This window comes from Protopterus annectens, chromosome 1.part0, assembly GCF_019279795.1.
Source record: "Protopterus annectens isolate FY-2018-M chromosome 1.part0, PAN1.0, whole genome shotgun sequence".
In the NCBI taxonomy this organism is placed as follows: Eukaryota; Metazoa; Chordata; order Ceratodontiformes; family Protopteridae; genus Protopterus; species Protopterus annectens.
The window spans coordinates 1,386,600,862-1,386,622,640 of NC_056725.1; the positions used below are offsets into that span (position 1 = coordinate 1,386,600,862).

General features: G+C 40.3%; 1 protein-coding gene across 1 annotated transcript in view; it reads right to left on the reverse strand.

Moving 5' to 3' along the window:
• The window catches only part of MDN1 (midasin AAA ATPase 1), a 3,484,183-nt gene that overhangs the window by 18,640 nt on the left and 3,443,764 nt on the right, over positions 1 to 21,779 (reverse strand). The window contains exon 99 of the mRNA XM_044071809.1: positions 20,504 to 20,618. Within this exon, the coding sequence (XP_043927744.1) occupies positions 20,504 to 20,618 (115 nt within the window). The remainder of the gene's footprint in view (positions 1 to 20,503; positions 20,619 to 21,779) is intronic.

The following is a 21,779-nucleotide window of genomic DNA, read 5'->3' on the forward strand; positions in this document are numbered from 1 at the left end:
TAAAAAATTCATAAACCAACCATTACTATTCAGAAAGAAAACTTAAAAAAATCTACATACCACATACAAGCCAAGTATAAAATTAAGACTTTTTATTGTCAATTAAAGCTAAAGCAAAGAAAAAACACAAAACGTCATATTGTACCCTAGTACTACATACTGCACACTAGCAAATTAACACTAAACAAAGAAAAACACAAATTTACAAACTGCACCCTAGTACTTTATACTGCACACTAGTACACTAAATCACTTTTTTTTAAAAGTGTATTTTGAATTAGATTTTATGGCTTGAAGAAGGGCCCAATTTGAAACAATATTTGAGTAAAAAGTCACAACATTTCATCCGGTAATTTACACCCATCATTAGTTCAGCTTTTAACAAGTCCACACTACATCGGTTTCGCACATCTGTCCTTTTACCTTTCACCAAAGAAAAAACTCTTTCTGCAAATGCGTTTGAGGTTGGTATAGATAAAACCCTAGCAATTACCGGATATAGTGTAGTCAGTTCAGGCCCTTCTTTGAAAAGCTTCAGCCACTTCTCTCCTGGGGTCAAGCTTGTGTTACATAACTGTTCGAGAGAGGGCCTAATTGCCAAGCAGTCCCTAAAAAGATAATCTTCATCTACATCCTGCAGACTCAGGGAAGTGGTCACATTAAGCAAGTCACTGAAAGCAAAGGGTTCATTTAGAGATAATTTAGATAGTGTAAACAAGTAGTTGCTTTCAGTATAATCAAACCACTGTTCAAGTAGTTGCTTTCAGTATAATCAAACCACTGTTCCAGGTATTTCACTGCTGTCTCCAAGAACACAATGAAGTCTCTTTTCAGTTTGTTAGCAGAAGTGCTATCTAATGAGCTCATAAGTGCCCTAAGTTTCCCTCCAAAGAAAGCACCTTCAGCTCTTGCTTCAGAGAGACCATTACACAAAACGTTTCCATGGCAGTAAGTGCTGATTTTTCTAATGTACTTTTATGTTCATTAAAATCAACAAGAACAGAACAGAGAAAGTGCAAATAGTACTAGGGCAGCGTAGGCAATTCATTCTCACCATGTTCATTAGCTGAAAAGTACTGCCATATCTGCCGGGTGGTCTCCTCTTCTCGCTGGGAGAGGAAATAGGACTGGAGCACTGGGAGATTTTTCACTACTCTTTCAATGGCTGGGAGTAGTGACAGCCACCTTGTTGGCACGTCTTAACAGACTCTCAAATTCCATGCCAGAAAACTCAAAGTCGTCTTTCAAGTCTCTGGTCCTTGTGGCTGAACCTGAGAAGTGGCTGAAAAGTTTCATTACAAATACTTCCACGTCGTACGGTAGTTGTGCTGCAGCTTTTTTGGCTGCATTGTGAATGATGTGGGCAACACAGTTAGCCTTCTGGAGTGATGGGCACTTTTCTTTTAATCTGGTATACACACCAGATTTCTTCCCATAGTTCACACTGGCATTATCAGCCCCATAAGATGAAATACTGTTCCAGGGCAAGGAGTGCCTTTCCATAATGTTGGAAATTTGCTGTGAAATAGCCTGTGCAGATTCATCAGGGTCTTCATAGAAGTCCAAAAGGCCATTCACCACCCCTTCTCCTTTAGAAAAATACCTCACAACAAGTGGAAATAATTTTATGTTCCCCTTGTTGGAAGCATCTGATGAAATTGCAAATGAAGTGCCTGGTTTTTGAAGGTCATGCAGGAGGCATTCCAAAACATTTTCGACTTTGGCTTCAGCCTTGGTCCTGCCACAAGATAGTTTCTTTGCAGTGTCCGAGTCACTGTACAACTGGCTGGCCAACTTTACTGCACAGTCCAAGTTGTTATAGGAAATATTGTGCTTAACAGCATGAACACCTCAGAGGCTTCTGCTGCAATGATCCTAAGCTCTGGTCCCTCAAGGTTTGCATTCCTTGCCCACTTTGTCATCAGGTGAGTGGATTTAGCTTGAAGAATAGCAGTCTTATGTTGCTCAGTTGCCTTATGTCGTGCGACATCATTTCTTCCACCGTGGGTCACTAGAAATTCTCTCTTGCAATACCTGCAGAACGCTTTGACATCACTGCATCTCTCGATCCAGTCGAATTCTGTTTTCCAAACGTCCTGCCACTCGCACATTCTCTTGCTGCTGGTTGACTGTGATGAAGCTGCTGCTCTCTTCATGCTTGAATCTGTACTTACCTGATATGCAACATAGTTACCAAAACTGTGTTAGTGGGGTGCAGTAACATACAGCTGCACAGCACAAATGAACTGGCTCAAAAAACATTGGCACGCGAAAGAACTGGCTCGAAAAACATTGGCACGTGAAAGAACTGGCTCAAAAACATTGGCATGCGAAATAACTGGCTTGAAAAACATTGGCACACGAAAGAACTGGCTTGAAAAACATTGGCATGAGAAAGAACTGGCTTGAAAAACATTGGTACATGAAAGAACTGGCTTGAAAAACATTGGCATGCGAAAAGAACTGGCTTGAAAAACACTGGCATGCGAAAGAACTGGCTCGAAAAACATTGGCACACGAAAGAACTGGCTCGAAAAACATTGGCATGAGAAAGAACTGGCTTGAAAAACATTGGCACACGAAAGAACTAGCTCGAAAAACATTGGCACTTGAAAGGACTGGCTCAAAAAACATTGGCATGCGAAAGAACCGAGGAATGGAGCAGAAAAGAATTATTACAAACAGTTAAGTAGGGGGCATTTTGGCCATTGAAAACTAACATTAACACAGCTTGTAGAAAATGAAATGCATTATTTTTACCACCGAACATGCCCACCTCACCCCACCCCTCAAGAAAAGAAAGTTAACCGCATTCACTGAACCAAAAAACACTAAAATGAATGAAAATGCACAGTGGATACCATAGACCTGATTTAGCTTTTGACCGCAGTTAAAAGAAATGTATGGCACTAATTTACACAGCGCAATGATCTATTAATGAACATGCCCAACAGCAGCACTGGTCGTAATCGGATTATAATGAAAACAGTACATAAGTTTATTGAAGACATCACTAAAACACAAAATACAAACTTTGCTACTTATAAAAGCAAACTACCCTGTAACAACAACATGGTTTAGCACAATCGCAAATACATTGCATTAACATCTGAGCATGCATCCACAAGAAAAAAACAAACAAAAAAAACCCAGGAAAAAGTCTGTAAACATTTTAACTTTTAAAAATACTTCTTGCAAGAGAAGTAATATAAACTACAATGTACAACAGACTCCATGGGCTCCTTTTACCTCAAATCATAGCAATTAAGAGTATTTTACCCACCACGGCAATGCAATAAACAGGCCCAAGCAAAAGCAGTACACCCATATTCACATTACAAACAAAGCAGTACATTTTAACCTTATTAAAAATGCATAATAAATTAAATGCACACATTTACAAGTATAAATGAAAACAATCTTGAAACAGCTTCGGCAAATTGGCAACATGTACCTACTAGAATAATAAAAGCATTACATTAACTGTTAACATTCCCCCTCAAAAAGTAGACTTGTACCACATACTCATTGACTTGCAGGAACTAACAGGAAAAATTACCTAAACAGTATATCCTAACTTCCTGAAAACAGCATTAAATTGCACACATTTCCATACAAAAAAGTGCAAACTATGCTCGAACATTTTCTATCTGCACACAGATAATACCCAGAAAAAGCTACGACAATAGAAATACATCACACTAAATTTATATTTCACTGCCCCCCACTAGAAATAAACAACTTCTATACATAGTTCAGCCTTTCAAAAGTAATGCTTCCAAATCATACCCCCAAGAATAATAACAATTACATATAGATTCAGGTTTTATACCTTTAAAAAATACTACTCAAAAATCTCAAAATAACCACTGCACAGATTTAAATACTGCGTACTGCACCCCCATCTACCTCTAAACATTAAAAAAATTAAACCACAGTATATTCCCATTTTAAACTACTACTCAAAAATCTCAAAATAACCACTGCACAGATTTAAATACTGCATACTACATCCCCATCTACCTCTAAACATTAAAAACTTAAATAAAGCACAATATTCCCATTTTAAATAACTAAAGCCACAAAATGCTATTATGTACTTACCACTATCACAGTTTTGGCTGGGCTAGCTTGCTTCCTTCCTGCTGGAATGGCTCAAGTGGCTGGGCTGGCTGGCAGGCTCCCTTGCTGGCTGGCTGGCTTCTTTGCTTGCTGGCTGGTGAAATAGAATTTGCAGATCTTTTTCGTTCGCAGCTGTAGAGCTTAGTAGTCTACAGCTGCAACCTTTATTGGGCTCCACTTAGTAAATCCCCGCCCCCTCCAGTCCCTGCAGCCAATTGCTGTTGCATTACACCACCCGGACCTAGCAGGGAATCCCTCTAACTGCAGGTCCGGGTGGTGACGTAGCCACATTGCCGTGGAAAAAACGGAAGTATTTTCGGTTTTTCCACGGCAATTGAATTCGTGATCAGGGAAAACAGGACTTTTAAAGTCCCACTCTTGGTGAATGCGGGAAGCGGGATGAGAGGGCTCAACCCGTGAGTGTCCCGCTGACAACGGGACGGGTGGCAACCGTATTCCCAACTCAGAAGGTCTTGACTCTATTAGGATGTTTCTGACCCATCATAGTGACTATACTCCTAGTTTGATCACAGTAATATGTACGTTGTTAGAACAAGAGAGTTTGTAGTACTGCTTTAGTTGTGATAGTGCTTTATTAACAGTGCTTTATTAACAACACTGACTGTACACAGTGTTTCATCAACAACCATGTCTGTATGAAGTCTTTCATTAATTACTCTCTTTTTTTTTTTTTTTTTTTTTTTTTTTTTTACAGTGCTTTCTGGCTCTCCTCACAGCTGATCATAAGATGAACCACCTCATTCAGGAGGTCTCCCAAACCACACTACCTCTCACAGACTTTCTCTAACTCTGTTTGGGGCCAGTAACGAGTATGTAGTACCCTTGGGAAACTGCCATATATACTGTGGAAGAGGATTTTTATTGTGCCCTTGACTCCTCACCTCATGGTACGCAAACGGTTCCAGAAGGACATGCAAACAGCATGCATCACATGGTGCTGCCACTGCTGTGACTCAGCCAATGCCCTATCTTCCTCACAGACAATGTCCCCTTTGCAACCCCATCTCTGCTGGGACTCGACCGTAATATGTGCCAATGTGCTGGTCCTCCATTCCCAGGATGGGCAGTGCTCATCCTTCCTCACCAAGCACTTCAGATGCTAGAAGCCGCTAACTGATCACAGGCCGTCTGGGCCATAGTCAGGGCTTTGATGCTCTACTCCATGGCGCTGGCAACACTGTCTGCATGCTGTACAAATGTTACTATGGGGGTCTAACGTTATCCCCAGACATATCTGTTCAGAAATCAGTGCTAAGCCATTGCCAGCTTTGAGTCCAAGAAACTTCTGTTTAGTTTCAAAGACCATTATACTAGACTTAACTGGATTAATCAGTCTACTACTAGGATTCCAGTTGCATAACACAGTGAAACTATTCCATGAAGCAAAATCTACAAACCAAACATTTTTGCTTGATTGTGGGAGTATGAGATCATCAGCATACACAGCTACACTGACATCTGAAAGGACAGTGGTTACATTATTAATGAAAGGTGAAACTAGAAGATGACAAATGGATCCCTGAGGTACCCATCTGAGATGTTCAGTTTTTAAGATGGCTTAGGAATCATTGCAGTGAAGGGTCTTTAAAGCTAAGCTAGCAAAGGGGAAGCTTATGGTTTACAGTTTTGAAGGCTCTGCTCATTCAACAAATAGGCTCCTAGTTTGGAATCACACAATGTTACATATGGAGCTGTTAGCAGTATATAAGGCAAGAGATATGAAACCCATGCTTTTCATAAGAGAGGCAGCCATATTTATGTGGTAAAACTGCTGCTTGTAAATTGTCTGATAGTCTACGCGATGGTTTTATAAATAGCCATTAAGTAATTGCTGCTTTGCTTCAAAGGTTGGTCTACAGGATAAAGAATGGGGAAAGATTTCTTTGAGGGCTGAGATTACAGGACAGTGGTCACTTGAATCATTAGGAGGGATAGTTACTTGTAAACATCTACCTGTTAGATTTGACACAGAGAGGTTGAGTTTTATTTCGGGTTTTGTCTTGTTAGCTGCTTAAGCATTTTGTTAATGGTGTGGGGGTTGATGGGATACAGTAATTTATGGTTAAGTCCCCAAGAATGATACTATTTGGCACTTCTGCAGGAAATATTTCTAGGAATAGTTGCAGAAGGTTGTGTAATGAGGAGTGCAGAGGAAACTGGCTATGCACAAGAGTAATATCTTTGAAATGTAAGATCTGTCAGGATTCAGTTTGGGCTTTTTCACTGTTGCTGTTAACCTTTGTAATAAACATATGCATCACATACACACGCATATAATATATAGTTTACTATCAATCTCGAAGGCAAATTTTTTTGCCATCTCAACAATGAATGAAAATCCCAAAACTGAAAACAATATCTAGCCTGTATGTCAAACGTTGTAAACATGATGTTCGATACACCAGACTTTCGTTTTTTTAAAGTCTGTATGTCTTTTTATGTTTTGGCAGGGTGGCAAGCCCCCCTGCATCCCCACACCCCATGTAAATTATATATACCAACTCAGATACCGCACTACAGTGAGGAAAGGGGCAAGTTCCCTGATTTTCACTGTACCATGATCTCTGTTCACAATGCCAAACGCATAATAATGAATCAAGCTTTATGTTTATTATGAAGTTGCATTACTCCAGTTTGGCACTATGCAACTTTGAAAACTGCCTTTCACCCACATGACTTTTGCATTTGAGCCTTTCAATTTTGACTGTAAGCCTAATATATGTATATACATTTTTTAACACCTTTATTAAATTATGACTTAAGACACAAACATACAACAGAAAAGAAAACATAGTAACATTTTTCCAAATTACACATATTATACTTCACATATGTTTTCTATCATCAGTCCAACATTACATTAATTGTTAAATTCCTGCCTTCCCTTAAACCTCACTCTTCCACCTGAACATTATTCTGCAACTATCATTTCCAAAATTTCCATTTATTTCTATATAATTTTCTACTTATCTTTTCTAAAGATGCTTCTTCCAGTTCTTTTACCTCTTTTATAATATTTAATACTTCAAATACAGTTGGTTTATACTTCGATTTCCATTTTCTAGAAATTGCTTTTTTTGGCAGCAAACAAACTTAATAAGGCCTCAATATGTCTACACAATTCAGATCCTGTGTACATGCTTAAAAAACAGTAATTTCTTTAGTTACAGCCATTTGCTAACCCAATATTTTTGACCGAGTACTCTGTAGGACATTTTTGAAATCTGTCAACTCATTACACTCCCAAAGCACATGTTTCCAATTGCCTGTTTCTTCCTCGTCACACCTTCGACAATTGCTACCTAAAGAAAAATTATTTGAAGTATGATCTGGATGTAAAAATCCCTCTGCAAATATTCCAAACAAAGATCCTAAACCTTCTGAACTTTGTTGCATACCCGGGAGCCATGCATATGTGCGCCTGCTGTTTTCTTGTAAATTGCTTTTCCAGTCTCTTTTTCCCAGTCTTTAAACTCTTCTAATTGATTCTTATAGTTATCATGCAACATTTTATATGCTTTAATTATTCCTCTTTTAACAGCAGCTTCTGTTCTAGACTCAACAAAAACCAGCACCAGAACAGGTCTTTCACTTAAGGTTATCCGATCCCTTTCTCTCTTTGCTTGTTCTCTATTATTCCCTGCTAGGGAAGGTAGTATGTAGCCTGCAGTCCAAAAGTCTTCTTGGCATCACCCACTATTACCTTTCCCTCTCTAGTTATTTGTTTCCAATACCTTGGTTCTTTGACAGTCTTCTCCATTACATGCTAGTCCCCCTCTTGCCTATTTTCTATACCCTAATTACAGTTGTCCCTATTGGCATCCCTATTTCCTTTCTCATGTTGGCTTAGTTCTTAAGATCCTTTCTGCTACTTTATAACTAGAACATTCTGTATGGTTCTTGTTATTCTCCTAAATGATCAGCATCCAACATCCCACACTCTATTACTTGAACTCCCCTATGTGCTTTATCATCATTCTTTTCCATTTTGAATTATGACCTTCTGCTTGTGTTATGTATATGAGCCTTAACTGTGTAGTTCTAAAATATCCCTTCAAATCAGGTAATTCTAAACCACCTTGTTCTACTGGAATGATAACTTACCCACTTAACACTTCCTCCCAGAAAAAATAATTCAACTTTTTATTAGTTACAGTCCACAACTACTCCTCTGGTTGATAAAAATATGTCTGAGGCTTGTATAAAACTAAAGGACTAAAAACATTTTCACTGCTTGTATCTTACTATCCATATTTATAAACCAAGGCTTTGAGTTTCTAAGTTTTTGTATTATATTTTAATTTCTTTCCACATATATTTAGCTGCCATAACAAAAATATTTTAAGCCATACTCTAAACACTTCACCTTATGTCCCAATAAATATGGGTATTTCTGAACTAAATATGTGGGTGGGTGCATAATTTATGGCTATAGCCATTGTTTAATTTTCATTCATTTTATATCACGAAAAGATGCAAAACTGTCTCAAAATGTTCACCAACACTCAGATGTCCTTTTCTGGATTTATCAAGTATAAACTAGTACCATATGCAAATAAAATCAACTTTTCAAGATTACTATGCCGATTATACTCTTGCATTTCTGAGTCCCATATTTTCTTTGCCTATAGTTCAAAATAAAAGCAAATAAAAGGGAAAGAGGACATACCTGCCTGGTTACTCTGCTGAAACAACTTGTCAGAGAGGAACCTTCCCACTTGAATTCATGCTTTTGATACCTCATATATCCTTCTAATTATTTCTTTATCAGGGAATGCAAATGCTTCCATTGCCTGACTCATAAAATCCCAGTTTACTCTGCCGAATGCTTTCTCTGCATCAAGACCAACAACATTGGTATTTTCTTACATTCTGCTTCCCTCTGGATCATCAATGTTCTTTTATTAATGCTGTCAAGTGTTTTCCTCCACTCCACAAAACCACAGTGATCCATATCTATCAATTTTGGCAACATTATTGCCATTCTTTTGGCAGACATAAACACGTTATAAGCCTGGTATAAAACTGAAATGGGTTTATATGAAGCTGGTTTTGATGGGGCTTTACTGTCCTTAGGTGATAAAGCCACCACAACTTTCTTCCAAGTTGTTGTTGCTTCTCCTCCATTGAAAATACTGTTAAAATCTTTCACATCTTTATCACTTTCGTCTCTCCTAACTTCCAAACTTCCACAGGAATACCCTCTGTTACTGGAAACATTTCTGAAGAATGACTATACATCACAGTTTTCATCTCGAGTCCTACATTAACTGTTAGTTGTTCAGCCTCATCTCCCTCCAACCACGACATAATTAAGTCTTCTGTAAATACTTCCATTTCTGCTCTTTCTTGATTTCCACATTTCACTGCTTTATAAAAAAATTTTCATATTTTCAAAATCAATCTAATACCGCTTCAGTATCTCAGATTATTTTTCTTGTTACAGGTTTCCTGAGTTTGGAGTAAACCCTTTCAAATGCCCTAGTTCGTTTCACCCTTTCATATTACAGTGTTAAGTGTTTTAATAGTTATTGCAGTTCTTGTGTCGGTCTGTTTTGTTGAATACTGTAAAAGAGATGAAAGAAACAGGATGTGGGATCTTTAGAAAAATGTAGGAGTAAATTACCTAGAAAAAAATGGCAACTGAGGGAACAATGCATACACAAAAAATTCTTTGGAGAAGGAATGAGGTTTAACAGAAGGCAGGAATTGGATAATTTATGTATGTTGGCTGGATTATATTGCACAGAACAATGCACGTGGGGTTTAATGCTTGTAAATGTGAACTTAACATGGTTTGATTATATTTATAAAAATGCAAGTTTGCCTGTGTCACAAATGACAATTCAATAAAAGTGTTAAAAAAAAACTGATCGTCCTGGAAAAACATATTCAGAAGACAGCTTGATTCAGCAGCTTGAATATCATACCTGCCTCTCAACATTCCCTGATTGCCAGAATAAATTTGTTTCTCTTCTGCCAGGTGTACATCAAATAATCATTTTCCACAAACATCCTCCAACTTTTAATACTTTGTCCTTCTGACACAGTTTTGTCAGGATCAGGTTTAAAACTGCTCTTATAACTTTTAAAATAAAGTAAAAAAAAAAAAACAGCTAAAGAGGTCAGACATCTTTCTATACATATGAACCACAATCTTGTGCCTTATTCAAGGATTTCAGTTATTCCACACACTCTCATTACAAGAGGATTTTAAAGATCTTCTGACCTGAAGTAATACAAGAATTATATTTCACCTTCTTTATAGATGTGTACTAGGTGAATGGCCCTGGAGCCTTTACAAACCTAGCCCATAGGATTATCCTGACATCATGCCACCTTACCTTAGTTCCCAGTGCCTCTGTCGAGTAGAGCCACTGGAGTGATCCCAGGGGTGAATTTTCTATTTTCCATCCACTCATCAAGAGGGCCAGTGAGGTGCTCTGTTTGACATGCATGAGAAGTCTATTCCATAGCAAGGGCAGTTTCTGGGTTATGAACCTGTCCCTCCAGCATGTTCTGTTGATTGTGGTAATGAGGTTGAGGTCACTGGAGCTTGTGGTGTGGAGGGATTGGATTTCTTTAGCTCCAGCATTTATAACAGAGCTGGATCAGATATGGCTTTGTATGTCAAGCAGAGATCGCCTCTAAGTAGACGATATGAGACAGAGAATAGTTGAAGTTTTTTTGAGTCTGTCCATATAGGACAAATGTTTAAGGCCTAGGATCCTCTTTGTGAGGTACTTTTGCAGCCTCTCCAGTTGTTGCAGGTGTCCAGTGAGGTACATGCCAAATGGGGCACTGTACTCAATGATTGGCCTAAAGAGGGAAGAGTAGAGGGAGACAATGACCTCTTTATTCCTGGATGCAAAACCCTTAGTAATGAGATGTGCCACATAGAAGGACTTTCTGACCACAGTGGAAATGTGGTTGTGGTCAAAAGAGAGGCTGCTGTCAACCTCTGTTCCCAGATCTCTTATAACACCTTCTGTGTTCAGTAGACTACCATCAATGTGGTAATTCATGGAAACTGGGTTTTTCCTAAAGGAGATGATTACATTTTTTGGCATTGAGCTTAAGGCCATGGTTCTGACACCAGTCATTGGTCTCAGTGAGGCCTTTCTGTAGGATGTCAACATCACTTGGGGAGTTAATAGCTCCCAACTTGCAATCATCTGCAAACTTTGTCAGCCAGAGACCCTTTGTGTTGGCCTGGACTTCAGAGAAGTAGATACCAAACAGGAGAGGACCCAGGACCTAAACCTGTGGGACTCCACTTGTGACTGGTTGGCAATCTGACTTGGAGTCTGCTTTCACACTGTGGGTTCTATCTGTGAGCCAGTTTGCAACCCACCTAGTGATATAGGGGTTGAAGCCTAGCTTAGTGCGTTTTTCTATGATTCCTGAATGGGGAATGGTATCAAACGCTTTGGCCAGATCAAGGTAGGCTGTATGAACCACCTTGCCTTCATCCACAACTCTGGTGACTGACTCAAAGAAGTTGAGCAGGCATGAGCTACCCTTCACAAAACCAAACTGTGTGGGATCCAGAGTTTGGAGATTCCCTATATCCTTGTTTATTAGGTCCATGAGGATGTGTTCCACAGCTTAGCATATCAAACTCGTCAGGCTAATGGGCGATAGTTCCCAGGGTCTGTAGTCGCTCCTCCTTTGTGGAGAGAGATGACTGTAGCAGTGTGCCATTTGGTCGGGACAAAGCCTGAGGGGAGGCTGTAATTGAACAGGGCACACAGGTGAGGTGTCAGTTCACTCTGTAGTTCATGTAGAACACAGTCAGGGATATTGTCAGGTCCCACAGAAGCTGTATTCTTGGCCTTGGACAGTGCTGTTTTTACCTGTGCAGCAGTAATACTGGGTGCCTGGCAAACTACTGGTATTGAAATTGGTCCTTTGGGGGGGGGGGGGGTAAAGACAGCAATGAATATGTCAGCCAGTATATTGGCAATATCTGTTGGCTTGGTATAGGAGGTACCATTGTGCAGTAGCTCAGAGCAAATCTGGGTATTGCCATGGAGATTCTTTACATAACTATAGAAGGTCTTGTGGTTGTCTTTACTATCTGCTGCAATTCTATTTTCATAGCTAGTTTAGAGGATTGATGAGGGATCTCAACTTTTTGTTGAGGCTGATAAGGGAGTTTTTCCAGTCTTGGGACTTCACCTTATTATGCATCAATTTCCTCCTCCTGTTGTACAGTTTGTTTATGGCAGGGGACCACCAGATTGGCTTCCTTTTTTTGGAGAAGAGCATCTTGGTTCTATCGGGTATGGCAAGATCCATTGCATTTGTGTACGTGTTTGTACAGTGCATTGGTGTATGATTCGGTGGTCATGCAACTATTCTCCATTTGCATGGGTGCCATGAAGTTAGCCACCTCGGGTTTTAGGAGCCTAAAGTTAGCTTTGGACAAGTTTTTCCTGGTGGTTACCTTTGTGGAGTGGGGTGGGAGGGATGTGGATTTCCAGGGTGATTAGTTTGTGGTTGATTCTAACCAGGGAGGAGTTAAACTTTTGGTGTAGAGCAACGGTCACCCATGTTAGTAATGACCAGGTCAAGGACGTTGCTACCTTGTGGAGCTAAGAATGAGCTGGTCCAGGGCATTTGAAGTAATGAATTCCAGGAAATGTTGGGCAAGTGTATTGGTACACAAGTTTTCCCAGTTAATGGTGGGGTAGTTGAAGTCGCCAGTATGAGAGTGTTAAGTTGGATCCTAATATTCTCCAATGTGCTTAGGAACGTGGAGTGAGTCTTGGGACACTGTTGGGGACCTATAGCCGGCTACAACCTGAATCTCTTACAAAATGTTAGTTGTACCAGAATCATCTGTGATGTGTTATGTTAGGCTACCAGTCTGGAGGTGTGCGCATCCTTTATAAATATGGAAACACCACCGCCTTTGGAGCTTCGGTCCAAGTTCTGAGGCCGAAAGGTGTGGAATGAGTTATAGCCTAGTAGTGCAGGGATGCTTTCTGCTGCCTTCAACCAGGTCTCTGTTACAGCACAAATGTCGAATATTATCCGTTTTAAGGAGTGCTTCGAGCTAGTGCATTTTCAGATTTAGACTTCTAGCATTGAGCAGCATGACCCTCAGACTGCATTTGTCTGTAGCTGTTCCAGTGGTAATTTGGTCTTTGGAACCCGCCTAAAAAAGGCACTATAGGAGTGGCAAGAGTCTTGGCCAGTATCTAGAAGTCCAGGGGTGACAGATGCAGGCCATCTCTGGCAAAGCATTGAGGTCTGTTAATCATGTCAGCAGACAGATACTGGATCCACTTAGAATGAAACCAGAAACCTAGACAATTGTTGAAATCGATCATTTTCTGCTTGTACTGTGGTATCATTCTGTGTGATGGTAGGATGCTGCTGAGGGCTAGGGTCATACCCACCTGGGCTACATAATCTGAGAACTACTCCATGTCTCTTTTCATGTAGTCTAGGGAGGTGCGTCTCAGGTCATTCACACCCACATGTACAATGACAGAGTCATATTTGTACCTGTTGTTGTGGGACGTGAGAGTGTGCGTTATGTGGCAAATCCTAGCACCTGACAGGCAGCTGAGTGTTACTTTCTCCTTATTCAGCTAGTGAGTGGGACATCAGTGTGCCTCACTATCTAGTCACCTGTGACTAGTGTGTTGGGCATGCTGTTCTGCCTTAGGGGCTTTGGTTGAGTGGCACACTGTTTAGGATAGTTGTGTGTCTTGTGATTAGTGTTGTGTTGTGGTGGTCGAGTGCATTTCTGCCTTGGAGGTCTCTGCTGTTTGGGTAGATTTTTATTGACAGGCTCCGTAAAGGTAGGTGTGTGGTTTGTGTTTTTATGTGAAGGCAGTGCTGGTGTGTGTTCTGGAAGGCTGTGTGGTCCATGTGGTGTGGTGCAAGTGTTGACCTTCTCCTTTTGACCAGCTATTCTGGTCTTAGCTGGAGAGTGCATGGCTTCCAATTGACCTTTAGACATGCCTGGATGGGTGGGTATTAAGTACTGGAGTTATTTCCTTGTAGAACATTTAGTGCTGGTAGCACTTTTGTGTGCTACAATAACTGCTATACGAAGCCTGGTAAAGTGCTAGACTGATAAGCTAGTAAAAGTGCAGGAGAGGAGAGAACTAGCAGGTCTAAGGGAAAAATTGAAGAGCAGACTTTGACACCACCCAGAAGCTACAAACAAGTCCTGGATACAGCAAATTTGTATCTGGACTGGACTAGACTAGTTACAGGAAAGGTGGGAAACAAGCGCAAACATGGGCTTTTAAACCAGAAAGATAAAAGAGATGGAAAAACTGCCCAAACGGACAATAAACTACAATTTCTGGGCCAATAACCACTCCTCTTGTGGTAGATAGGCTAGCTAGTGCTTACCACTCCCTGTGACAAGCTAGAAGGCTACCCTCTGACACAGAAAGGCTTGGGGGGCTCAGAAGCTTACAAACAGTCCTGGATACAGCAAATCTGTATCTGGACAAGACTATTTACAGGAAAGGTGGGAAACAAGCGCAAATGTGGGCTTTTGAACCAGAAGTTGAAAGAGATGGAAAAAACTGCCCAAATGGCCAATAAACTTCACTTTATGGGCCAGTAACCACTCCTCTTGTGGTAGATAGGCTACCTAGTGCTTACCATTCCCACTGATAAGCGAGAAGGCTTCCCTCCAACACAGAAAGGCTTGGGGAGCTCAGACGCTTACATACAGTCCGGGATGCAGCAAATCTGTATCTGGACTAGACTAGTTACAGGAAAGGCAGGAATAGCGCAAATGCAGACTTTTGGACCAAGAAGTTGAAAGAGATGGAAAAACTACCCAAACGGCCAATAAACTACAATGTCTGGGCCAGAAACCACTCCTCTTGTGGTAGATAGGCTACCTAGTGCTTACCACTCCCACGGACAAGCTAGTAGGCTTCCCTCCGACACAGAAAGGCTTGAGGGACTCAGAAGCTCACAAACAGTCCTGGATACAGCAAATCTGTATGTGGGATACACTAGTTACAGGAAAGGTGGCAAACAAGTGCAAATGCGGGCTTCTAAACCAGAAAACTGAAAGGGATGGAAAAACTACCCAAACGGCCAATAAACTACAATTTCTGGGCCAGAAACTACTTTTGTGGTAGATAGGCTACCTAGTGCTTACCACTCCCACTGACAAGCTAGAAGGCTCCCTCCAACACAGAACTTCTTGGGGGACTCAAAAGCTTGCAACCAGTCCTGGATACAGCAAATGTCTAGCTGGGATACGCTAGTTACAGGAAAGGTGGGAAACAAGCGCAAACGTGGGCTTCTAAACCAGAAAGTTGAAAGAGATGGAAAAACTGCCCAAACGGCCAATAAACTACAATTTCTGGGCCAGAAACCACTCTTGTGGTAGACAGGCTACCTAGTGCTTACTACTCCCACTGATAAGCTAGAAGGCTTCCCTCCAATACAGAAAGGCTTGGGGGACTCGGAAGCTTACTAACAATCCTGGATACGGCAAATCTGTATCTGGACCAGACTAAGTTACAGGAAAGGCAAAAACAAGCTTAGATGTTTTTTTTTTACACTAGCACAACACTAAAAACAATTCAAGTGCAGTGCAAGCTAGCACACGAGTGTGTAGCAATATTAAAGCAAATAAAGTTTAAATAAATGCAATTTATTCAAGCTGTATTCTGAGCTGAATTAAATTTTTGTTTTATTCAACTTTGAACAGTTAAAAGTGCCAAAAATATACTTATCACCTGAGAAACACACTCAGTCAGAACACAATGAGATTCTAGCAAAGTTTTTTTTTTTTTTTTTTTTTTTTGTAAAGTGGAAAGGGAGAAAAGGGAGGAAAAGAAGACAATTAAAGGTTAAGGACCTAAGTGGGTTGGCCTTCTCAAATGTTCTCTCTCTATTCAGTAGAATGAGCTAATGACACTAGACTGGGATAGAGCTGACCAGATGGGACTGGTAGGAGTGTCTGAAATCAAAATATGATCTTACTGTACTCGGTTGGGTGACCAAATGAGATGGATTCAGGAGGAGTATTCAAACACAGATTTACAGGAGGGGTGGGCAATTCCAAAGCCACCAAGATTAACACCAAAACAAGAACAGGGAGGAAGGGCAGAAAACTAACTGCAGAGAGTCAGACAGACCACAATATTCAGTGAAACAATTAAACAGAAAAATAAAATACACTATCTTTAAAACTGCAAGTTTGTACTTAACTTCAGCTTCTAATACAGTTGATTGTAGCCAGCCAAACCACTCGGATATTAAGCATAAAATAAATTCCCAGCTATGTGGCTAACAAAGCACAGAAAAACCCTCTAGGCTAAGAGTTAAATATCGAATAACAAATAAGTGAGAACAGCAATAACCCCTCTAACTGCAGAGAGACAGACAGACCACAATATTCAGTGAAACAATTAAATAGAAAAATAAAATACAGTAAAAGTCTTTCCGCTTTTCCCGGTTAGGAGTCGCCATTGCGGAACTCTGGTCCACTCATGATTGGCAGTGGATTTTTATGGTGCCGAGTTGCCAGCCCGACGCCCAACCTTCAAAGAAGGCACACCCATTCACGCTCGTACCTACCTGCATGTCTTTAGCGTCACTCGACCATGGGGGGGGAGGACATGCAGACTCAACACAGGCGCTCCAGTCGAGAATCGAATGGGAGAACCTCTTGCTGTGTGGTGACAACGCTAACCGCTGCACCACCTTTAAAACTGCAAGTTTGTACTTAACTTCATCTTCTAATACAGTTGATTGTAGCCAGCCAAACCACTTAGATATTGAGCAGAAAATAAATTCCCAACTTCAGGTCAAAAAACATGTTGTGGTCTTCCTTCTTCAGCAAATACCACACTCCTGGTGGCAATGGATCTCCTGCTAGTTAAAAGGAAACCATACTGTCACTTAAGAATCACAAATTATCACTACCAATGATAAAGCTGGTAGTGTATTCAAAAAAGAAATAAGGCCCTAGAGAGTAAGGTTGCCTCATAAGTAACATTAACTTGCATTAACTTATTTTGTCAACTCTTCAGACTAATAGTACCAATATTTTAAAACATGTCCTTAACTGCCCCGGATTATTTCTGGATTTACCCCTGATTCTAATGGTAAGAGGAAACTGATCCTATAGTTAAGCATCTGAGAACCTGCTTTGACCATCTGTGATCACAACTGTTGCAAGGAAATCATTTTTCAGTTGACAGGTTATATCTAAAGGCAGTGCGCCCAGATCAAAGGCTGTAACGTTTTTTCTTTAGTCAACACTCAGGCTGATTACAGAGTTTAATGCCCCTTTTGGTTCATACCTTTTCAAGCACTTGTCACAACAGCCTAAATTGATAAAAAAAACTATGCAGACCATCTGAAAACCTTGTCCCTCTTCTCAGTATCATACAAACTACTGACAGGTGGACCTCTGCCTTGAGTATAGTTTTTCAACTGACCTATTCTGTCATTCCTACTACACATATGCAAGTACAGTGTTATCATTATCAAACACCCAACTCAAGGGCTCTCAATCTCTTTTACAAAATAAATATAACATGTTGGAGAGAGGTTTGTCTCACAGAGAACACCACTTGAATGGAACAGTCCACTCCACATAAAGCAAAGCACTTCTCTTACTCTACTCAAATGTAATTTAGATGACTGGATGGGTAATTGCAACTTCACCCCCAGTTTAGCATTCCTGTCCCTCATGGATAGGGGAAATGTGCAAATGTCCCAAACTTCTGTGTTCGACCTAATCTGTGTTATTTGTATGCAAATTATGAGGGTTAAAAAATACCATGGAATGCAAAGCTAGGATTCTTAAGATCCTCACAGATCAATAGCCTAGCAAGCACCCGTGAACCTATGTAAGAGGGTAAGAGCAGTTAGTGTAGAACCAAGGCACTACCATACTCTAGCATCTTAAAAAAAACTAGGAACCTGTAGGTGTGAGATAATTTAATGGTGACAATATATGCTAATCTCAGGGCCTTATCTTCTGGAAAACTATTTAGTGGAAGGTAGCTTGCAGCTCCCTCAAAGATAAAATAGCCAATTCCTCCAATATGTTCTCTGATAACAAGCCTATTAGAGGAGGACTACATATCACACGTTTTGGCAATAAGTCACCTAGGAAGGTCACACAATCAAAGAGGGTAGCACAGAACTTGCAGACTAACATGTGCCATCTTTCTGATAATTCATCTATCCATGCATTACAGCTTGTTTTATGAAGCCAGAATGACTCTCAAGTCAATGTTGTATGTAATGGGGGGGGGGGGGTGCACTTTAAGGGCATAACCAATGACCAAAGAGATGAAGTGCCTTGCTTTGGAGCACAAGCCTTAAGTTTGAGTCTTACCACAGGCATAAGAAAAGACCAGATTTGTCTGACAATTAGCTCACAGGATTATGACTATGAGCTGCTAACCTGCTTCCTGCAGCTCAGGGTTCAATTCTCTCAGCCTCCATTTGCCTACTGTGGGACTCTGGGCAAGTCACTTAGCCAGGCAGTGCTCTATGCCTTTGGGAAATTGGGCTAGGGTTCGCAGTGGTCTCTTGGACTGCATACCCTGTAACTACCTAAGAAACTACCTATAAACTTATGACACTTTTTTTCTTGTGCCTCCAGACTACCTTCTTTTTCTGGTGTAACAGAGTGGTCTGACTACACTCCTAGCCAAAATGGAGGGTATATGGCTTGTGATCAAGGCTGAAAGAGTAAATGTAAAACATGACAGTCTCCTAGGACTTCATGTGGCTACAGAAAAACTTACTAGAGAGAATATCATGTTTTCAGGCTTACAGACAATTATAAATGGCAGAGCAAACTTTCAGATGACTGGGTAACCACTAAGGATTAAAGAAAATCAATTTATAAGATTCAAGAAGAAGAAAAAGCTCAAAGGCTGCAACTCGAGTAATAAAATAGGGCAGCAACTTCTGATAAAGACATAAAAAAGAAGAGGAAGCCCCCTCCTTTTATATATGCTCCTTTAGCAAAGATGAAAAAATGATCCACTAAAGAGCAAGCATGGCCTTCCAGAAAACTGTGTGAAAAACAATGCCAGTCACTTTCTAGTGAGAAATCCTTAATTAGAACCTAGAATACACCCTACATTGAAATACAGTATAGCAAGTAATAAAGCCAGAAATATTCAATTTACTGTCTTTTCTTTTCAATGGCATTATTTCCGTTACTATTTTTAATACTACTGCATCTATCATGGCACACATTTCTACCTTTTGTACTGTGGTATATCTCCCAGATACAGTGCAAAATAAGAGCCATTTCAATTTTTGTAATAAGACAGATCTAAAAAGTGCCAAACAAGAATACAAAAGACTGCTTTGATGCAACTGAAATGTGAACCACACTATTCAGTGGCATTTAAGCCTGTTTTTTTTTCTCAGAAAGTGATCAAGTACCCTTCTCCAATGGGAATATGCAAGTGTCTATGAGGGGACTGCTCCATACTTTAACTCCAATATGTAACTGTTCAGGAAAAATTAAAAGAAAAACCTAGCCAAGCTAAAATTTTCACTGTGTAATACTTTAAACCTCCTGAGATAGAGGCCCATGGGATATATATATACAAATGACCCCTTGAGGACAGCAAGTGTTTCAGCTTTTTGCAGAGACCTTAATGGTTATGGACATCAGCTAGGTATAATGACCATGTGTTTGTAAAGTATAGCCAAACATTCCACTTATGCTGTTGCTGATAAAGTCATAAGAAGGCCAAAACATGCATGTTCACAGCTAGTGGGGTTTAGCTTTATTGGCCTGAATGTATCCATAAAGACAAACAGAAAAAGTAAAAAGTCACAGACACTCAGAAGTCATACAGCTGAGAAACTTGATGTCCTTAAGGGGTCATTTGCATATACCCCATGGGCCTCTATCACAGGAGGCATAAGGTATCACACAGTGAAAATTTTAGCTTGGCTAGGGTTTTCTCGTAGTTTTTACTAATTGGTTTCTCTGTATGACCTTTTTACTCTCTGGTTTGGACAGTTCAGGAAAAGGAAAATTATCTTATTAAATGGCCCATGGGGCATGCTACAAGTCTGTCTTTGACAAAAGAGATTCCAAACACAGAAGGGCTCTGTAACAGGTATATATTATTCGAATGGGTTGCATAACTACAGAGAAAGCAGTACCAGCTGCTGACAAGCACACTGTAAAAGCCTATGGAAATTATGAATCTAGTGCTTGCAAATATGTTTCTATAACAATATAACATTCACTAAGTTATACACAGATGAATAAAAGACAAAAAACCTGATGTGACAAGACATGTAAATATCCAGTGAAATGGATACAATAAAGTTTGTAACCACCACTGCAAAAAAAAAAAAAAAAAAGTACCTGAGCAATTTTTGTCTTCTTCTGCTGGAATTTACAGTGTCGTAATATCCTTGCTCCAGATTGGTCACTAAATTGTTCATGGAATGGGTGCAGCAGCTGAAACGTTTCCCCAAAGCTTCAAAACAGAAACAGAATGTTCAAATTTTAAGGAACGCATACGAAAGGATGGCAATTACTGTATTTAGTGCAACATAAGTTTTCATGTAATATGCTGGCAGTCTTGCAGATAAATACAATACTTGCTGTTTTTTGAAGACATACCATACAATTTGGAACAGGAAATAAGGAAATAGTGCACCAAATGGATGCGAGGGCAATGTGAGGGATCCTGGGCATTGATGGAAATACGAAAAGTGTTGCCTTGATTACATCACTGTTAAATCATTCACTCAGTCAGCCAAAACAGTTAGCAGGATCCAATGGTATACTGTAATATTTAAACTAACAACTGACATCTAAGAGAACTCAGTCAATGAGTCCTTAAAAAGGCCTCTGAATACACTGCCAATAGGTCTTCCTCCTCCTCACAAAGCACTTAACTTTCCTTCTTTGGCTCCTCATTCACAACTCAATCATCTTAAACAATGGAATGTTCTAAGGAACACCATCCTAACTTCATATAGTTATTTCCTACTATATATGTGAAAGCCTGATGGAACTGGTGGGGCAAAAGTGCATCTGTTAGCTGAGATTCTCTGTGGAGTTATGGTACATATTAGGTAACAATCCATATTTTATACACCTTCAGAGGAAGGACCGCTGGGTGCTTAGCACACTACCAAGCAGGACTGCTCTGCTAAAACCAGCGCTGACTCTTGACTGAATGTCCAAAGATATAATGCGAGCTGAGTACAAGGCTTAGACTAGATAGCTGTAGTATAGGGTACTATAAGGCAGTCCCTCAAAGGAGCCAACGTGAGTCAGTAGTCCTGTTTGGGGAACACATGACACTCCTCTAATGCATGGATTCAGTCACCAATGGCCAGCACTTTGGTGATCATATGGTGTGCAAAGGAACGCCCAAATGATAGCTCTTTGTATCAAAATAAATGGCAAACCTTCAGCAAACGGAATGATCCTATGGAAGGACCAAAGACACCAATATTCAAGATGATGTCCCTCATGTCCAGTGACACCATGTAAAAGCCCTGTAGCACCAAAAGCTTGACAACCTAGGCCGTCACCACCCTGAACCTCATATACTAAATGTGCTGGCTGAGGCTCACTAAGAGGCAGAAATTCACCCCTTTAGAAAAAGGAGGCAAAAGAAGAAATC